Source organism: Felis catus, chromosome B3 (genome assembly GCF_018350175.1).
Source record: "Felis catus isolate Fca126 chromosome B3, F.catus_Fca126_mat1.0, whole genome shotgun sequence".
Lineage (NCBI taxonomy): Eukaryota > Metazoa > Chordata > Mammalia > Carnivora > Felidae > Felis > Felis catus.
The window spans coordinates 113268599-113284790 of NC_058373.1; the positions used below are offsets into that span (position 1 = coordinate 113268599).

Genomic DNA, 16192 nt, shown 5'->3' on the forward strand with positions numbered 1-16192 from the left:
GGGGCCGTGAGTATAGGATCCTGTCAATTGCCAGAGGACCAAATTGGTTCAGACATGTTCACAGTGAGTGGCCACCAAGGCCTCATCCTCTTCTCAGAAAAGTAAAAGGAGATCCTCAGCTTCAATGGCCCAACTGAGCCTTCCACTCAGGGCACACGATGGCTTTCTTCCTCTGTCTGCTGTCAGGCCACTATAATAACAAACTAATATCAAACAGGAATGAGCTTTAAGTGTCATGAGTGCCGCTTCTGCATGGACCCGTAGAGGGATCTGGGGCCTCTTGGAGACTTTCTGGATCTTGGAGACTTTCAGGCAGGCTCCCACCAGCCTTCCTGTTCTCCTCTACTTCCCACTACAACACCAAATATGGTGCCCAAGATGGCTTTTCCTTACTTCAGTTTTGCAAATTCCCCTCTGCTGTAATGATTCTCTCATAATCCTGCCTTTTCCTCCCCAGTTTACAACAGGACGTACTGAGGCAGGAAGCAAGGAAATGATTTATCCAAGTTAATAGTTGGGCATCTAATAGAGTACCTGGAACAACCTAAAAGTCAGTTATCATGAATGAATGAACAAATGAATGGGAAGGGGGGGGGAAGAGAAGAATATCAGCATCAGCTGATGTTACTGTCTGGATGTGATCAGTGGCCAGTTTGACTGTTAGTCTCAGATCCATGGAAGGCTACGTAAAAGGTGACTTAAAACAGAAAGATTGTTGGGGCGCCTGGGTGGCTCAGTTGGTTAAGCGACTGACTTTGGCTCAAGTCATGACCTCATAGTTCGTGAGTTCCAGCCCCACATCGGGCTCTCAGCTCTCAGCTCTCCATTCTCAGGGAAGAGTTGGCTTCAGATCCTCTATCTTCCTCTCTCTCTCTCTGCCTGTCCCCCCTTCCCCCTCAAAAATAAACATTAAAAAAAAAGACAGAACGATTGTGGGGAAAAGATAGTGTCTTGACATCTCAATCCTTAATTCCAGGGTTAAGTTAGGGGTAGGCCAGCCTGGAGGTTCATAGAAATTCATCTAGGGATGGGGTGACATGGGGAGGGCTGCGGTTGAGGGTGACGGAGGAGCCAGGTTTCCCTCACTGAAGCTTTCACAGCTGCCTCTGCTGATTGGAGGCCAATGGGGGATGTGGAGGAGACACCAGAAGCCCAGCCAGGGTTTGGAGGGGAGGTGGACAGAATCTTCCTGGGCTGCCAGCATCGGGCAGCTGGAGCCAGGCAGAGGAGGTGACATCAGCCAAGACGGCTGGTGGGACAATCCCTAGCATTAGATGGGAAACTCTGCCCTGCCTATGACTTTCCCTGCTAGCGTGGTTATTGATTACCTGAAGCCGCTGAGGAATACTAGGCTCTAGACTTGTGGGAGTCACCCTCTCCCTGGGACAGAGGAGGGGATGAAATTATTCTCTAGGCATCCATTCATTCTGGTATTAGGTAGGGACTAATAATAATAAATAGAAGAGCTATAAAACTCAGCTATAAAGGACATTGTTGGGACAATTGGGGAAATTTTAATATGGTCTGTATGGTAGATGATAGTATTGTATTAATAAGTTTCCTAAGTGTGATAATATTAGGAGAACATCCTTGTTCTTGGGAAGGTACATGTTGAAATATTCAGGGGTAAAATGTCATGATGTGCACAACTCTCAAATGGTTTAGGGGAAAAATTATATATTATAATATATGTAATATATAATATATTAGAAATATGAAATATATAATATATATAATATATAACTTAAATAGCACCAATATATAATGTAATATATTATAATATATATTATATATGTGTAAAGACAGAAAGTAAACATGGCAAAAAGTATATGGGTGTTTGATGCACTATTTTTTGCAACTTCTGTCAGTTTGAAATTTTCAAAATAAAAGCTAGGGGGAAAGTTTGAGGGAAGGATAGCTATCACTTATTGAACAATCATTGTATTCCAAAATTTATGTAACTCTATTATCTGATTTAATCCTCAAACCAACTCCAGAGAGAGAGATCATGCATATTAGAGAAAAGGAAACCGAGTCCCAGAGAGGCTAAGGAACTTGCTCAAGTTTACAGAGCTGGTATTGAAACAGAGCCCAAAGGAAAGAAGAGGTCACAGGGAGGAGTGTGGTTGGGAGACCAAAGGCTAACACTTTCTTGAACCTTCCTGTGTGCTAGCAGTGTTTTAAAATCATCCATGCATATGAACTCATTTAATCCTCCCTTTTTAAAAGCTTTGTAGTTCGTGATAAATCACTTGACTGGTGTGGTGGGAGGGAACAAAGGGGCACTCAAAACACACTGAAAGAAGTATAGGTTGGTGGTGCAGCCTCCTTTGAGGGTGATTTGGTTGCATCTAATGAAATTTAAAATTCATATTGTGTGTAGAGCCAGCAATTCCACTTCTAAATATTAAACCATAAAGATAGTCATAAATGTGGACCAAGAAGTATGCACATAGATATTCACTGTAGCAAAGCATTTCCAAAGATTGGAAACATCCTAAATATCCATCATTAGGAACACTAGGGGACCCCTAAAAAAATAAAGCATCTCTAAGTGTGCTGATGAGTCAACAAGAGTCAACAAATGGTAATGTCAAGAGGGAAAAAAAAGCAAGGGATGTTTCCTTAGTGTTGAAAGGGGATATGAATACATATATATGAACATATATATATAGTTGACCCTTGAACAATGCCAGGATTAGGAGCACCAACCTCTATGCAGTAAAAAATCTGAGTATAGGGTTGCCTATACCGGCTGGCTCGGTTGGTTGAGTGTCCGTCCGACTCTCGGTTTCAGCTCAGATCATGATCTCACAGTTCATGAGTTCAAGCCCCCCACAGGGCTCTGTGCTGACTCTGCAGAGCCTGCTTAGGATTCTGTCTCTCCCTCTCTCTCTGCCCCTCCCCTGCTTGCTCACACACATTCTCTTTCTCTTCCTCTCAAAATAAATGAATAAACTTAAAAAATTAAAAAGAAAATCTGAGTATAACTTTTGTCTCCCCAAAAACTTAATTAGTAGCCCACTGTTGACTGGAAACCTTACCGATAACAAAAACAGTTGATTAACACATAGTTTGTACATTATATGTATTAAATACCATATTCTTCCCATAATACTATTTTTTTTTTTTTTTGGTATTTCTAGGCATGTGGCTCATCTGCAAGTTTTTTGAAATTGTTGCAAATCTCCAAAAAACATTTGCAATATATTTATTGAATAAGATCCATGTATAAGTGGACCTGTGCAGTTCGTATCAATGCTGTTCAAGGGTCAACTGTATATATATACAAACATATGAATGCATATGTATTTATGAATGCTTTATAGATAAAATATCTTGAAAGGAAATTCTGTGTTTGGGGAGGAGTGATCTGGGGGACAGGGCAGGGTGGGAGGTAGACATTTTTCATTGTTAGCCCTTTTATATTATTTGAAATCTAATGTTCATGAAGGTGAATGAAAGCATGAATGAACCAATGAATCATCCTTAACAAACTCCAGAAGACTTGCTTTTGAGCTTCCTTAGGCATCTTCCTGAGTGTTGAAGAGATAGCAGAGGCCAGTGTCCCACAGTCTGGGGTTGACCTATCTCAATCCCCAGGAGCTATGAATCCATTTGCAAGTTCAGCCCTGGAGTCCCATTGGCCCAGTTGAACTTTTGCCCTTGGCCTCCTAAACTACTACTACTGGGACCAGCTTTCTATAGTATCTGGGCTCTCAAAGTTGTGCAGGAGAATTGCCTGGGGAAGTTGTTAGCTGGGTAATCTGACAGCCTCACCTCCAGAGATTCAAATTCAAACTTGGGGTGGAGCCAGAGGATCCTTCATCAAGGCCCGGAGTGAGTTTTCCAAGCCCCTTTGCAGAAGTGGGTCCTGGTGGTGATTGCCTCGGTTCAGGCCTGGACAGAGAGCCTGCAGGACTGGCCAAGAAAGCCGTTTGAAACGTGGCTCCTTTCCTCCTATAGTCTCCATATTCATCTTCTTTACCCCAAACCCGCCTAACCAAAAAAGTCGAGTGTGCTAATCCCCTCTGAGTGTAGGACTGTACCGGTGCGCTAAGGGACTGCAAGCCCTTGTAGAACGAGGGTATGAAGACTGCTCTAGCTGCCCAGCAGGCAGCGTCCGGTTTGCCTTTCTGGCTCCTCGGCCTGCTCCTTTAACATAAATAATGCATAGACAAACGTACATAAGCAAGCAAAGTACACTCGGGGCCACGGTGACTTTTTTTTTTTTCCCCCAAATTACAAATCATAACCTGGGTCTGGCAGTGGGACAGCCTGTTGGAAATAAGGACTTCTGCTCTAAATATCCGGGCGTTACAGTTCTCACAGATTGCCAGCAAATGCTGGAACCTCCTTTGGGGGGTGAGGTCCGGTCTTGCGCCCCATCCTGCGAAGGTCCCAAGCTGGCCGGGCGCTGAGCAGCTCCCGGGGCTCCCGGCCGCCCTCCGCGGCTGGTGCGGTCCCCGCGGAGAGCTCGGAGCGGGGGCCGGGAGACCCCGCCGCCCCAGGGACGAGCCGGGCGGCGCGGAGAGGTGGGAGGCTGGAGCCTGCTGAGGTCATTTCCTGTGCCTCTCCGCGAGCCGCCCGAGGAGCCGCGCCGGCGCTCGGCCTTTAAGGAGCGGCCCGGGAGGAGGGGGCGCGGCGCGGCTCTGAATGGGGCGCCGCGAGGCCGGGCTTGGCTTTGTGCGGCCAGCCCGCGGGCACCCCGCCCGGCCCCCGCCCCGCCCACCGCGACCCCTGCTACCGCGGAGCGGAGACCCGGCGGTCGCCGCGGACTCGGGCTAGAAGGACGCAAGGTCAGCGGCGGACGCGCGCGGAGGGCGCCCGTGTGCCGGGTGGGCGGCGGGAGCGTCCGCGAGCTGGCGGGAGGTGAGCGGCCGCGCGCGCCTCGCAGGCAGGGACGGGCTTGGCGGTGTGCGCTGGCGGGGAGGTGTTTGGCGGAGCGGAGAGGAAGGGCTCCCTCCTGCCGGAGGGCGATTCCAGAGCAGGTGCCTCCCCGCCTAGCGCTGAGGGCGCTGGCAGCCGTGGTAGGACTCGGGGGACTCGCACCAAGCGGCGAGGAGTCGCCTTTCCCGGGAGGAGCGGGAGTTTGGGACCGGCTCGAGCCGGTTGCCCCCGGGAAGGGCCCTCGGGCGCACTTGCAGGCGTCCCACTGCGTTGCCGAGCGCTCTCTTGCCCTCTCGCTTTCCGCCTCCCGCCCTCCTCCCCGCCTCGTCTCAGGTAATCTCCTCTGTGGTTTCTCGGTAGTTCTCTTAGGGATTCTGTTGGTCCGGCTAGACTCCTAGAGGCAGGTCAGCCAAGCAGAAAAGAAAACAAGTTGGGCACCGAGTGACAGCAGTAGCTTTGTGTCCTAGGAGCCGTAGTGACTTTATCACGAGGGACCAGGAAGCCTTAATGGGGGTAGCAGAGGCAGTGAAGACCCTCACCTGGAAGTAGAATCCGCCCCGTGTGGGTTTTCTCCCTGCCAGGACATCTCCGTAAGCTTTTACTGTGAGTCCATCTCGTAAACTCTTTTGGACAGAACCTTAGTTCCTGGTACAGTTTCCACTTGAAAGATCATTTTAATAACAATTTCAATGGAAAAGTCGTGGATTCTTTCCTCAGGCTTTTTGGACTGTCTTCTGTGTTCCAGACTCTACATGTGGTAACATCACTTAACTAACATCAGTTACCTAGTGTTTCTCCATACTGTTATCCCCATTTTATAAAGAAGGAAACAGTCTCAGAAAAATTGTGATCTGCCCAAGGTTATATAGCTAAAAAGTGGAAAAGGCAAAACTCAAACCCAAGCCTCCTAAATTCCTAAGGTGGGGTGTAGTCCATTATCAGCTACCTTCCCTCTCATAGACTGCTTTGGAGGCCTGCTCAGAGCTGGGTTATGACAGGGTACCTACCCCCTGTGGTCTCAGACTCATTGAGACTAACAACTGAGTTGAGAAAATGTGGGGCCCCTTCTGCCCTCCTCAGAAGTCACCAGCTCCCCGGAAGAAACATGTACCTCCTACTCTCCTCCCCCGTTGTGCACTCCTCTTTACTATTCCCTTCTCTCTGTGAGGCTGTGTTTCCATGTGGGGAACTCTGTGCCCCTTTTGGTTTGAAGAGTGTTGTATAGATGCTGTACATGCTGAGGTTAAGGTGCGAGGATTTTCTCAGTCCTGATCTGGGTGAGTTCACAGCAGGCTGGCTTGCTGAGCCACCATCCGGCATTCTCTGGATAGCCCAGCTGAGTCTTCTCTGGATAGCCCAGTTGAGCCGTCTCTCCCTTCTGTCAAAAATGAATTCGAAACTGACCTCCTCCGTGGGAAAACAGGCACTTATTGCTGGCTGGAGTATGAATTAGATAGTCTCGGAAAAGGCAATCTGGACAATTTGGCCATTTAAAAACGTGTTCTCACTTAACGCTACAATTCCATTTCTGGGATTTTATCCTTCAGATATACTCTTAGGTATATGAAATGACATATATTTGTTGCAGCATTGTTTATTTTAGCAAAAGTTTTCAAACAACCCAAATGTGTTAGTAAGGGACTCTTGGGGCACCTGGGTGGCTCAGTCAGTTAAGCGTCTGACTCTTGATTTCGGCTCAGGTTATGATCTCACAGTTCATGAGATTGAACCCCACACTCATGGTGTGGAGCCTGTTGGGATTCTCTCTCTCCCTGTCTCTCTCTCTGCCCTTCCCCTGCTCTTGTGCATGTTCTCTCTCTTTCTCTCTCTCAAAATAAGTAAATAATTTTTTAAAGTTATAAAAAGCTTTATAAAAAAAAATAAGGGACTCTTAAGTCATGTAATAGCTACACGGTAGAAAACAATAAAGCTGTTAAAGAGAATGGAGGGAAGACGGAGCGGGTATGTATGTTGATACAGGAAGATCTCTAAGTTATAAGTTAAGGACAGCGTGTAGAGTGTGCTACCATTTGTGTTTGTGTATGTGTATGCAACATGTATAAGAATGCTTGTGTCTACACTGGATATTTCTGGAAGACACAAAACCCCATAACACTGTGGCTGAGGGACAAGGTGGGAAGAAGCCTTACTTTGTACCATATACACTTTTGTTCAGTACTCAAAAATAAAGAGATAAAGGGGCACCTGGGTGGCTTAGTCAGTTAAGCACCCAACTCTTGATTTCGGCTCAAGTCGTGATCTCATGGTCATGGGATTGAGCCCTGACTCAGGCTCCGTGCTGAGTGTGGAGCCTGTTTGAGATTCTCTCTCTCTCTCTGTCTCTGTCTCACTCTCACTGTTCCTCCCTCACCCCCACTGTCCCTCCCTCACCCCCACTCATGCTCTATCTCTCTCAAGATAAATACATAAACTTAAAAAAAAAGTGGTAAAATAATCTTTAAAAATCCCCTCACCTCTCTGAGGTAGATCTGGTAGTGAGCACATGTATGAGCCACATCTCCTAGTACGCCGAGGCACTGTTGGTTTGCCTTTTCTTTGTTGATAGTAGCTATCAATATGGAGTGCTGTGTGCCAGGCTTTTGTGATATCTCCTTTAATTCTCAAAAAAATATGACCTAGTGTGCCTATGAAATTGCCATTTTTTGAAGGTCAAAAAATGGTTAAATGTTGATAATTCCATGATTCAACCTAATATTATTGCCCTCCTTTTCAAATATTATTGCTCTCAATTTCAAAATGGAGCTGAGGCTCAGAGAGTTAGGCAAATGGTTTAAGGTCACATGATTAATTAGTGCCTGAGCCAGTACTCAAACCCAGGCTTGTTTGGCACCAGGAGAGGGGATCGGAAGTACTACACTCTGCTGTTTCCCTTTACTGGTTTTGTTCTCAAAGGATGCTATTCGTGATTGTCCTAGTCCTTTCTGGTATTTAGATCCCCGAAGGCTGGAACATGCTCACCTTTTCCTGTCTCTTCCAACATTGTGAAATGTGCTGCCTCAGCACCCAAGAGTAAAACACAAATTGTTGGCTTGATCAGATGACATGGTGCGGTCAGAGGGAGCTATGCCCCTGTATGCACTCACCCTCCCCCAGCTCCGTCCCCAGAAAAGGGGCACAAAGCTCTTCCTTTCCCATAGTTGGGCAGGTAGTCAGTCGAGTCTAGCACTTGTAGAAGATGATGGTAGCCTACCACTAGCAAGTGGAAATCACAAAAGGTGCTCACATTCAGAGTGAACCATAGTGAGGTAACACAGGAGAGCCCAGTGGAAATTGTACCCAGAACAGAGTTCCTGTTACCTTCTGAAGCCTCCTGCAGTGGCCTCTGCCCTCTTTCCTTTAGGTTCTTGTATTGACTGGTCCTCTTTGTAGGGAAGTTCCAGGATATTCAGACTGTAGACCTGAGCCCTACAAGCCATGGGATCTTTAATTCATCTTTATGTCCCCAACCTTGCACGTAGAAATCACTTCACAAAAGTTGGTTGAATTAAATTTAATCTCAGCATTTTGTCAATTTCTGGTCAAATCCCTAAACCTTCCAGAGCCATCCCAGGTCAAGTCTGTGTTTTCTCTGATACAGGCTCAAAGTCTGAGGTCACCTAAGGACTCCCTGTGCCCCCTTTTCATCACCCATACTGCATGCAGCCCCTGCCTCTGAGGCATGCTGCTCCAGCCTTGTGGCTGTGTCAGCCCAGGATGCTGGAGGACTTAGGGAGTTCCAAAGCAGGAGTCAAGGCTGTGTGGTCACTTGCTGGGCAGTGTAGCCTGCTGGGCACTAATAGGAATCAAGAGAAGTGGATTTCACAAGAGTGGCCGTGAGTCAACCATTGTAGCTCGGGGGAGGGTGCATGGGGATTTATTGTACTGTTCTCCCTACTTCTTGTGTATATTTGAAGCTTTCCAGACTAAAAAACAAAGAGAACAGTTGAGCTGGGTTTTGTCCCTTCTCTTATTCCCACCTATTTTGCCATTAATGTTCTATCTGTGTTAGGCTAGCCGGGTAGCATGAGACTCCATCACCACTACTGAAGCATCTTCACGGAAAGAGGATGTTCTGTATGCTGGGAGATCATTCTTGGCCCAGCTTTGACACTGCTTAGCTCTATGTCTCAAGGCATGGATGCGCTGGGTTTTCTCATCTATCTGTTCACTGTGAATAGTATCACTTGTCCTACATCTCAGGGATATTGAGAGGATAAGGAGAGAAATAACTCCTATACAGTGCTTTGGAAAGTTAAAAACTGTTCTTTAAGTTAGTTTCTGCTCATCTTTGCAAGTCTTTATGGGAGGTACAAGTACAAGGTGACCAAGCAGGTGAAGTTCACTGTACTGGTATTTTGCTCTTATGTTTTGCCTCATGTTTTCTAGCTGCCGCGGCAACCACCTGCTTCTGTCGGAAGAGCCTCTGGGCCACGCGCTTGGCAGCAGGCACCTTGCTCCAGTTCCCTTTCGAAACCCCGTAGCTCTCCTCACATGCTAAGACAAGCCCAGCGCAACTCTTTCCGCGCCACCCCCACCCCACCCCCCCACCCCCCGCCCCTGACATTAGCGTGCCCAGGGCAGGGAGAGGTTTAAGCAGAGCACTTGATCTATTCGAAAGTGTGATGTCATAAGATGCTTGATTGGGAAAGCACTCCCTGCAGTCTAGAGATAATTTCAGATGTCAGGACCAGGCAGAGGCCAATGATATGTTTTATTTCCAAGCTCCTGGAGATTTTGATGATTGGTTTTCCACTGTCCTCTTGGAATCTGAGCTGTAGTTTGACAGTCAATAAGAGGGTGCCACAAAAGAATTAAGTTTCTCCTCTCCCTAGGTTTTACTTGTGTGTTTTTACTGCTAATGCTTAGCCCCAAGCTAGGTTGCAAGACACTCAGGTCCTATGTTCAGATCTACCACTTTTTTTATTTATACGAGGAAAAGCAACCCCCCCCCCCCTTAAAGGACAAAGCAAATCAAACATGAAGCTTCTGGCCTTCTCTGGAGGCCCCACAAGGTTGTTTTGTCTTTTCAGCTGTGATCTTAGCTCAGAGAAGGTCATGTTTTGTTTTTGCCTTTTGTCTTCCTCCCCGTTCCAGTCGGTCCCAGTCTTTTGAGGTGGGGATTGCTGGGAGGTCACAATGTTGGGATTGTTTGGGATGACAGTTCCGGGAGAGCAGGGCTGAGGTCATGCGTTCAGTGTTCTGAGCAGCCCAGAACCGAAAGATGCAGACACTAGACTCATCAGTGTTTAATTGTTGGGCCTTTCTCTGCAGGTCTACTGACACTGTTTTTTAAATGAAAAGTCTGGATATAGGATAAATGTCTGTGCTTATGAAGGTTATGGTGTCAGGTTATGGTTTGAGACCAGGATGCCCTGGAAACTCTTGAATACAGGTTCACCCTAATATCCTACCAAGGATCCTGCCAAGGATCCTAAAAGGTCCTGTAAAATATTTCTCTCATTCTTAACAATCCAGCTCACTCTTTGTGAGATCAGAATTCTTTCAAGTTTCTGGATGTGTAAACAGCAGAGTTGCTAAGAGCAGGAACTTTGGGATGAGAACTCCAGCCCCACTACTTACTAGCTCTAGAACTCTTTGTATAAGTTATTTAGCCTCTCAGTTCCTCAGTGTCCTCCTGTGAGAGTGTAGACAGTAGTGCCCACACCTTGTCTTATGTGTTGTCATGAGGATTAAAGAGGCCGCACTTGCCTGGCATACACTGAGAACCCAGTAAATGATAGCTATTTGTGGTATGAGAGAAAGATCCATGTAAAAGTCAAATGTGAGGTGGGAAGCAGTATTGGTGGTTAACACATTAAAGACAGACTCACTGGTCACCAAGACGGTATTTGGCAACAGGGCAGGAGGTGACTGGGTTTTCTGAGGCATGTGGCTCTTAAAGAAAGGAAAAGGGGGGCGCCTGGGTGGCTTGGTCGGTTGAGCGTCCGACTTCGGCTCAGGTCATGATCTCACGGTCCGTGGGTTCAAGCCCCGCATCGGGCTCTGTGCCGACAGCTCAGAGCCTGGAGCCTGTTACGGATTCTGTGTCTCCCTCTCTCTCTGCCCCTCCCCTGTTCATGCTCTGTCTCTCTCTGTCTCAAAAATAAACGTTAAAAAAAAATTTTTTTTAAAAGAAAGGAAAAGGGATTTAAAAAAATAAAGTCTTGTTACAGAAAATTCTAGGCATATATTCAAGTAAAAAGGCCAGTATAAAGAACTCCCATGTACCTATTACCCAGCTTCAAAACTTGGAAATATTTTGATAAATCTGATTTCATGTATTTCCTTCCTAGACCACTGCTAACCCCCAGACATTATATCATTTGACCTGTAAGTCTTATGTATCTCTGACAGATCACATTTTAAAAATATTATCAACCTAAAAAAATAAGTCATTCCTTAAAAATCATCTAATACTAGAGTAATCATGTGTCATGGTTTGGGACGGACCAAATTTATGCTGGTGGCCAAGTGTAATTATTAGTAGCAGGGAGGATTTTAAAAGTTCTGATGGCAGGTATGTTTTCCAGCCCATCTCTCCCCTGTGTTCACTCTGCTTGTGTCCTCTCTCGTGCATACTCATACATGCTGCTTCATTTTCTCATCCCCAACCAGCTGTCTTCTCTAAAATTTATCCAAGAGACATCTGGATAAATTCCCCTGACTGGCGATATTATAGGTGTCTGAATTTGTATCATTGTTTCCCAAGGACTTGTGGCATTCTCCAGAGGTTACAGCAAAATGTCTACCAATTTTTTTTGGTTTATATTTTAGAACTTAGAGTGAGAATCTGTTTCAGAGGAGGATGATTCAATGACAACTGACAGAATCCCAACTAAATAGGAAATTGTCAAGGACATGCAAAGCTTTGGATTTTCATTCCATTTTTTCTCATCAAAAATCTCTGAGTGGGGGTGCCTGGCTGGTTCAGTCGATGAAGCATGCAACTCTTGATCTATGGGTCGTGAGTTCAAGCCCCACACTGGGTGTGGAACCTACTTGAAAGAAAGAATGAATAGATGGATCCAAGGAAGGAAGGAATGCAGAATTACGATTTGTTAAAAGTAAATAAATACATAAATAAATAACATTATATAGATGTAGTAGAATCAGTAATAAACTGGAAATCAGGGTTCTGCCTCCAGTTAGCTATATGATCTCAAATGAATCTGTCACTCACTTTAAGCCTTCCCTAAACATCGTCCCCTCTTTATCCCTCTCCCATAGTCTACCCCATTTCCCTGTTCCCATTTATCTGCATATTGATTAGCAATTGTGACTACATTCTCTCTTAGATTTTCCTGAGTTCCCTGGAAAACTCAAAGATAAGGGGGCCTCTTTTATTTACCTTTGCATCTCCAGTGCCTAGAAGGGTGTCTGGCGTATAAATGTCTATTGAATGGATACATATTTGTTAAATGGATAATTGAATGAAACACAGATGAGGCCCAATTCTCCTTACAGTTTCTCACATTTCGTGATTTCCTGAGTTTGCCCAGCTAACTTACGTTGGAACAGGACACATTGAGCTAAGAAAGGTGACAATGGGACACAGGGAGAGCAATGACTAACTCACAGCCCGTAGCCCTGTATTCTCTACCCTCCTCCTCACACACTTCTTGATCTTCTCCTCTTGTTGTGTGCTGGTTCTCAGGGCTCCCTGGAGTAGCCAGAAGTGGATTCCATCATGGCAGAACTCAAGGTAGAGACCCGAGCCAGCGTAGACTGGCAGAAGCGCTGCCTGGCCTTGGAAACCCAGCTCTTCCGGTTCCGCCTGCAGGCCAGCAAGATCAGGGAGCTGCTGGCTGACAAGGTGAGTCCTGGAGACCTAACCTCATCTCAGAGGTCTGTGTCCGCTAGGGCAGGAGTTAGAGAGGGAGAGTTAGAAAAGGTAAACTTTGTTTTTTCTAGGTATTAATTAATTTTGTTCTAATTTTTAAAAATATTTTTATTTATTTTTGAGAGAGAGAGAGAGAGAGAGAGCACAAACAGGGGAGGGGCAGAGAGACACGGAGACACAGGATCCAAAGCAGGCTCCAGGCTCTGAGCTGTCAGCACAGAGCCTGACACCGGGCTCGAACTCATGAACTGTGAGATCATGACCTGAGCCGAAGTCAGATGCTTAACCTACTGAGCCACCCAGGTGCCCCTTAATTAATTAATTTTTAATTGAAGTATATTTGACATATAACATTATATAATTTAAGGTACACCACATGTTAATCTGATACATTTATATTTTGCAATGTGGCTGTCTTTGTAGTGGTAATTAGCACTTTTATCACATTATGTAATTGCCATTTCTTTTTAGGGGTTGGAATAATGAAGTTCCAGTTTCCTAGCAAGTTTGATGATTATAATACAGTACTCTTGTCTGTATTCACTGTACTGTGCATTAGATCCCTAGGACCTATTTACTACTCATTGCAAGAAGGTGAACTTTTAATAAGATGCCCTCCACACATGCAGAATGAAATCTAAGATAGTTATTTCTTTTTTAAGCCCAAATCAAAGCAATTTACTAAGCTATCATCATGCCTTCTCTCCTGCTCCAGAGAAATGATAGACATCTTGGTCCTCCATTACCTCTTGAGTCAACTGGCTGTAGTGGAAGTTCTGTTATTCCCTTAATATTTCTTTTTCAGTGTGGGGAAGAAGGGACGATGTTTTACTGTTCACCCTGTATTAAGCAGATGAGCTATGAAAGGCAGCCTGATTTTCTAGTGACAAGGACACAGATTTTGGAGCCAGACCCACCTGGCTCTGCCACTTACTAGCTATGCTGTGTGACCCTGAGCAAGTCCCTTCACCTCTAAGGCAGGGACACAAATGTCTGCCTTTCACAGTTATTTTGAGAATTGTATCAGGTCACACATATAAAGGTTCTGGCATGGAATAGGTCTTAAATGGGAACGATTATTATCTTTACAGGTGTGGATGGGCTGGTCTGGGAAATTGACCACCATTTGTAATGTTTCTGTGAGAAGAGACAGTCTGAACACCTGACTTTCAGAGGCATTTTGGAGCTTAACCTGTCTGGAGAGTAGAGTCCTGTACTAAAAAAAAAATACCTATCTATCTATCTATCTATCTATCTATCTATGTCTGTCTGTCTGTCTATCTATCTATCTATCTTAGTTGAATCAACTCTTTTCTTTCTAGTTTTGCTTACATTATCCATCTCCTGAGCCAACCCTTCCTTCATAGTACAAAAGTAAAAATCAGTCCACCTCTCTCCAAGTAATGTCGAGGTCTTTATTAGTAAAGCCTGGGTAAAAGGACTGTTTTATGATAGCCCCACAACCTGGAGTCCAGGAAGACAAGTTATTGGCATTTCCCCTGCATTTCCACTGCTGAGGGTAATGGCCCTCGACTAGCCTGGACTAGAACTTGTGAACTTTGGGTCTGTTGGCATTGCTGTCTACTAGTTCAGGCTTTGCGAAACAGAGACCAGCAGGGTTCCTATGGATATGGTTCAGATACTGCTAAGAGAAAGGGTAGAATTCAGCCATCTCAGGTAAAGGGAAATGGGCTTTAGATAGTAGTTCTCAAAGGGTGGTCGTGGGACTATCCAGGCCAGAAATCTGGAGCACTTACTAAGCGTGTGCATTCCTGGGCCCCACCCCAGTCCTCCTGATCCAGGTATCCTGGGGATGCTGCTCATAATCTGCATGTTTTTTTTTTTTATTTTTTTTTCAACGTTTTTATTTATTTTTGGGACAGAGAGAGACAGAGCATGAACGGGGGAGGGGCAGAGAGAGAGGGAGACACAGAATCAGAAACAGGCTCCAGGCTCTGAGCCATCAGCCCAGAGCCTGACGTGGGGCTCGAACTCACGGACCGCGAGATCGTGACCTGGCTGAAGTCGGACGCTTAACCGACTGCGCCACCCAGGCGCCCCATAATCTGCATGTTTAACAAGCTCCCAGAAATTAGTTTTGTACACTGTACAGTCTGAGAACATTGCCTTAGGATATGTGACTGGGGAGGGGTAGGAGGGAAGGAAAAGATAAGTATGGATCCTCCAGCTGGTCTAAAACACATCTCAGAGGGAAGAGACTTCTGTTTCTAGTGATAGGGACCACAAAATAACTTTTAAGAAAGACTGCTATGAAACACCTAGAAATACTGGATTAAATATTTAAAATATTTTTCTCAGTGCAGAGCCATGCACTGAGAAGAGTTGGAGGAATCCTCAGCCGGCCAAATGAAGAAGTAGAACCCAAGTGGTATTCAACTCTGACAGCTGAGTGGGACGAGCTGTGTGGCTGGCCTCCCTGTAGTAATGAAAGGTTTGAGGTTTGAGTTTTAGCATCTGTGGAGACAGAGATGAGGTCTGGTCAGTTGGAAGCTGGAGTTGAAACTGAAACTTTCATGTAAAGTCAGTACTGTCGGGGCGCCTGGGTGGCTCAGTTGGTTAAGCATTTGACTCTTGACTTCAGCTTAGTCATGATCTCATGGTTCGTGGGATCAGCTGTGAGTCAGGCTCTGTGCTGATAGCACGGAGCCTGCTTGGGATTCTCTCTCTCTCTCTCTCTCTCTCTCTCTCTCTCTCTCTTTCTCTCTCTTTCTCTCTCTCTCAGCCCCTCCCAAGCTGACATTCTCTCTCTGTCTCTCTCTCTCTCAAAATAAATAAGTAAACTTAAAAAAAAAATAAAGTCAGGACTGTCAAAGTAACATAAAAAGATAAGGAAAAGAAAATCATCTACCAAGACAGGGAGATGACAGAACAGTTTCTCAGACTTAGCCAAGGCTCTGGGCACAAAAAACAAAAAGCAAAAGGAAAGTACGCCCTGAGAACCTGATGATAGTATTGGTTTAATATTAGAATTTATATTATTTGTGTGGATTAGGAACCTTAAGTTCTGGGCCAGTGATACCCCTAGGACCCTAGATACAGACACAGAACCTCTCTGGAGAAACAAAACCTCAACCCAGATTATACAGGATCCTCACAGGCAAAAAAGCCATGATAAAGATGAATATATGATCCAAAATGACTAAATACTTGAGAGAATAATTTTTACTGAGTTAGAGTCCCCATACACAACAAACAAGTAGACTAGGTCCCTCAAGAACTTCAAATAAGGAACTGTTGGCAAGTTCCTTCAATATTATTGAATATAATTGAATTCCTTCAAATTATTGAAGATGTAATGAAGTGATTGAACACACAAGGCAAGAATAAGACGCTATTCAAAAAGATTAGGTAGACTTGAAAAAGAACGAAATAGAACTGCTAGAAGCAAAAAATGTTTTCATTGTATAACTAAATGTTCAATAGATAAATTAAATGTCAGAT

The 16192-nt window shown here is 45.2% G+C and overlaps 1 protein-coding gene across 11 annotated transcripts in view; it reads left to right on the forward strand.

Moving 5' to 3' along the window:
- Nucleotides 1-4596: 4596 nt before the first annotated feature.
- Nucleotides 4597-16192, forward strand: part of PLEKHH1 (pleckstrin homology, MyTH4 and FERM domain containing H1) — a 53916-nt gene continuing 42320 nt past the window's right edge. For 4 of the 11 annotated variants that reach the window (XM_045060094.1, XM_045060099.1, XM_045060100.1 and 1 more), the window contains exons 1-2: nt 4599-4872; nt 12545-12703. In XM_045060094.1, the coding sequence (XP_044916029.1) occupies nt 12578-12703 (126 nt within the window). In that variant the 5' untranslated portion in view covers nt 4599-4872; nt 12545-12577. Of the gene's footprint in view, nt 4873-4909; nt 5224-12544; nt 12704-16192 lie in introns of those variants that run through there. The other 7 variants (XM_023255782.2, XM_045060102.1, XM_045060098.1 and 4 more) reach the window with 6 other exon arrangements.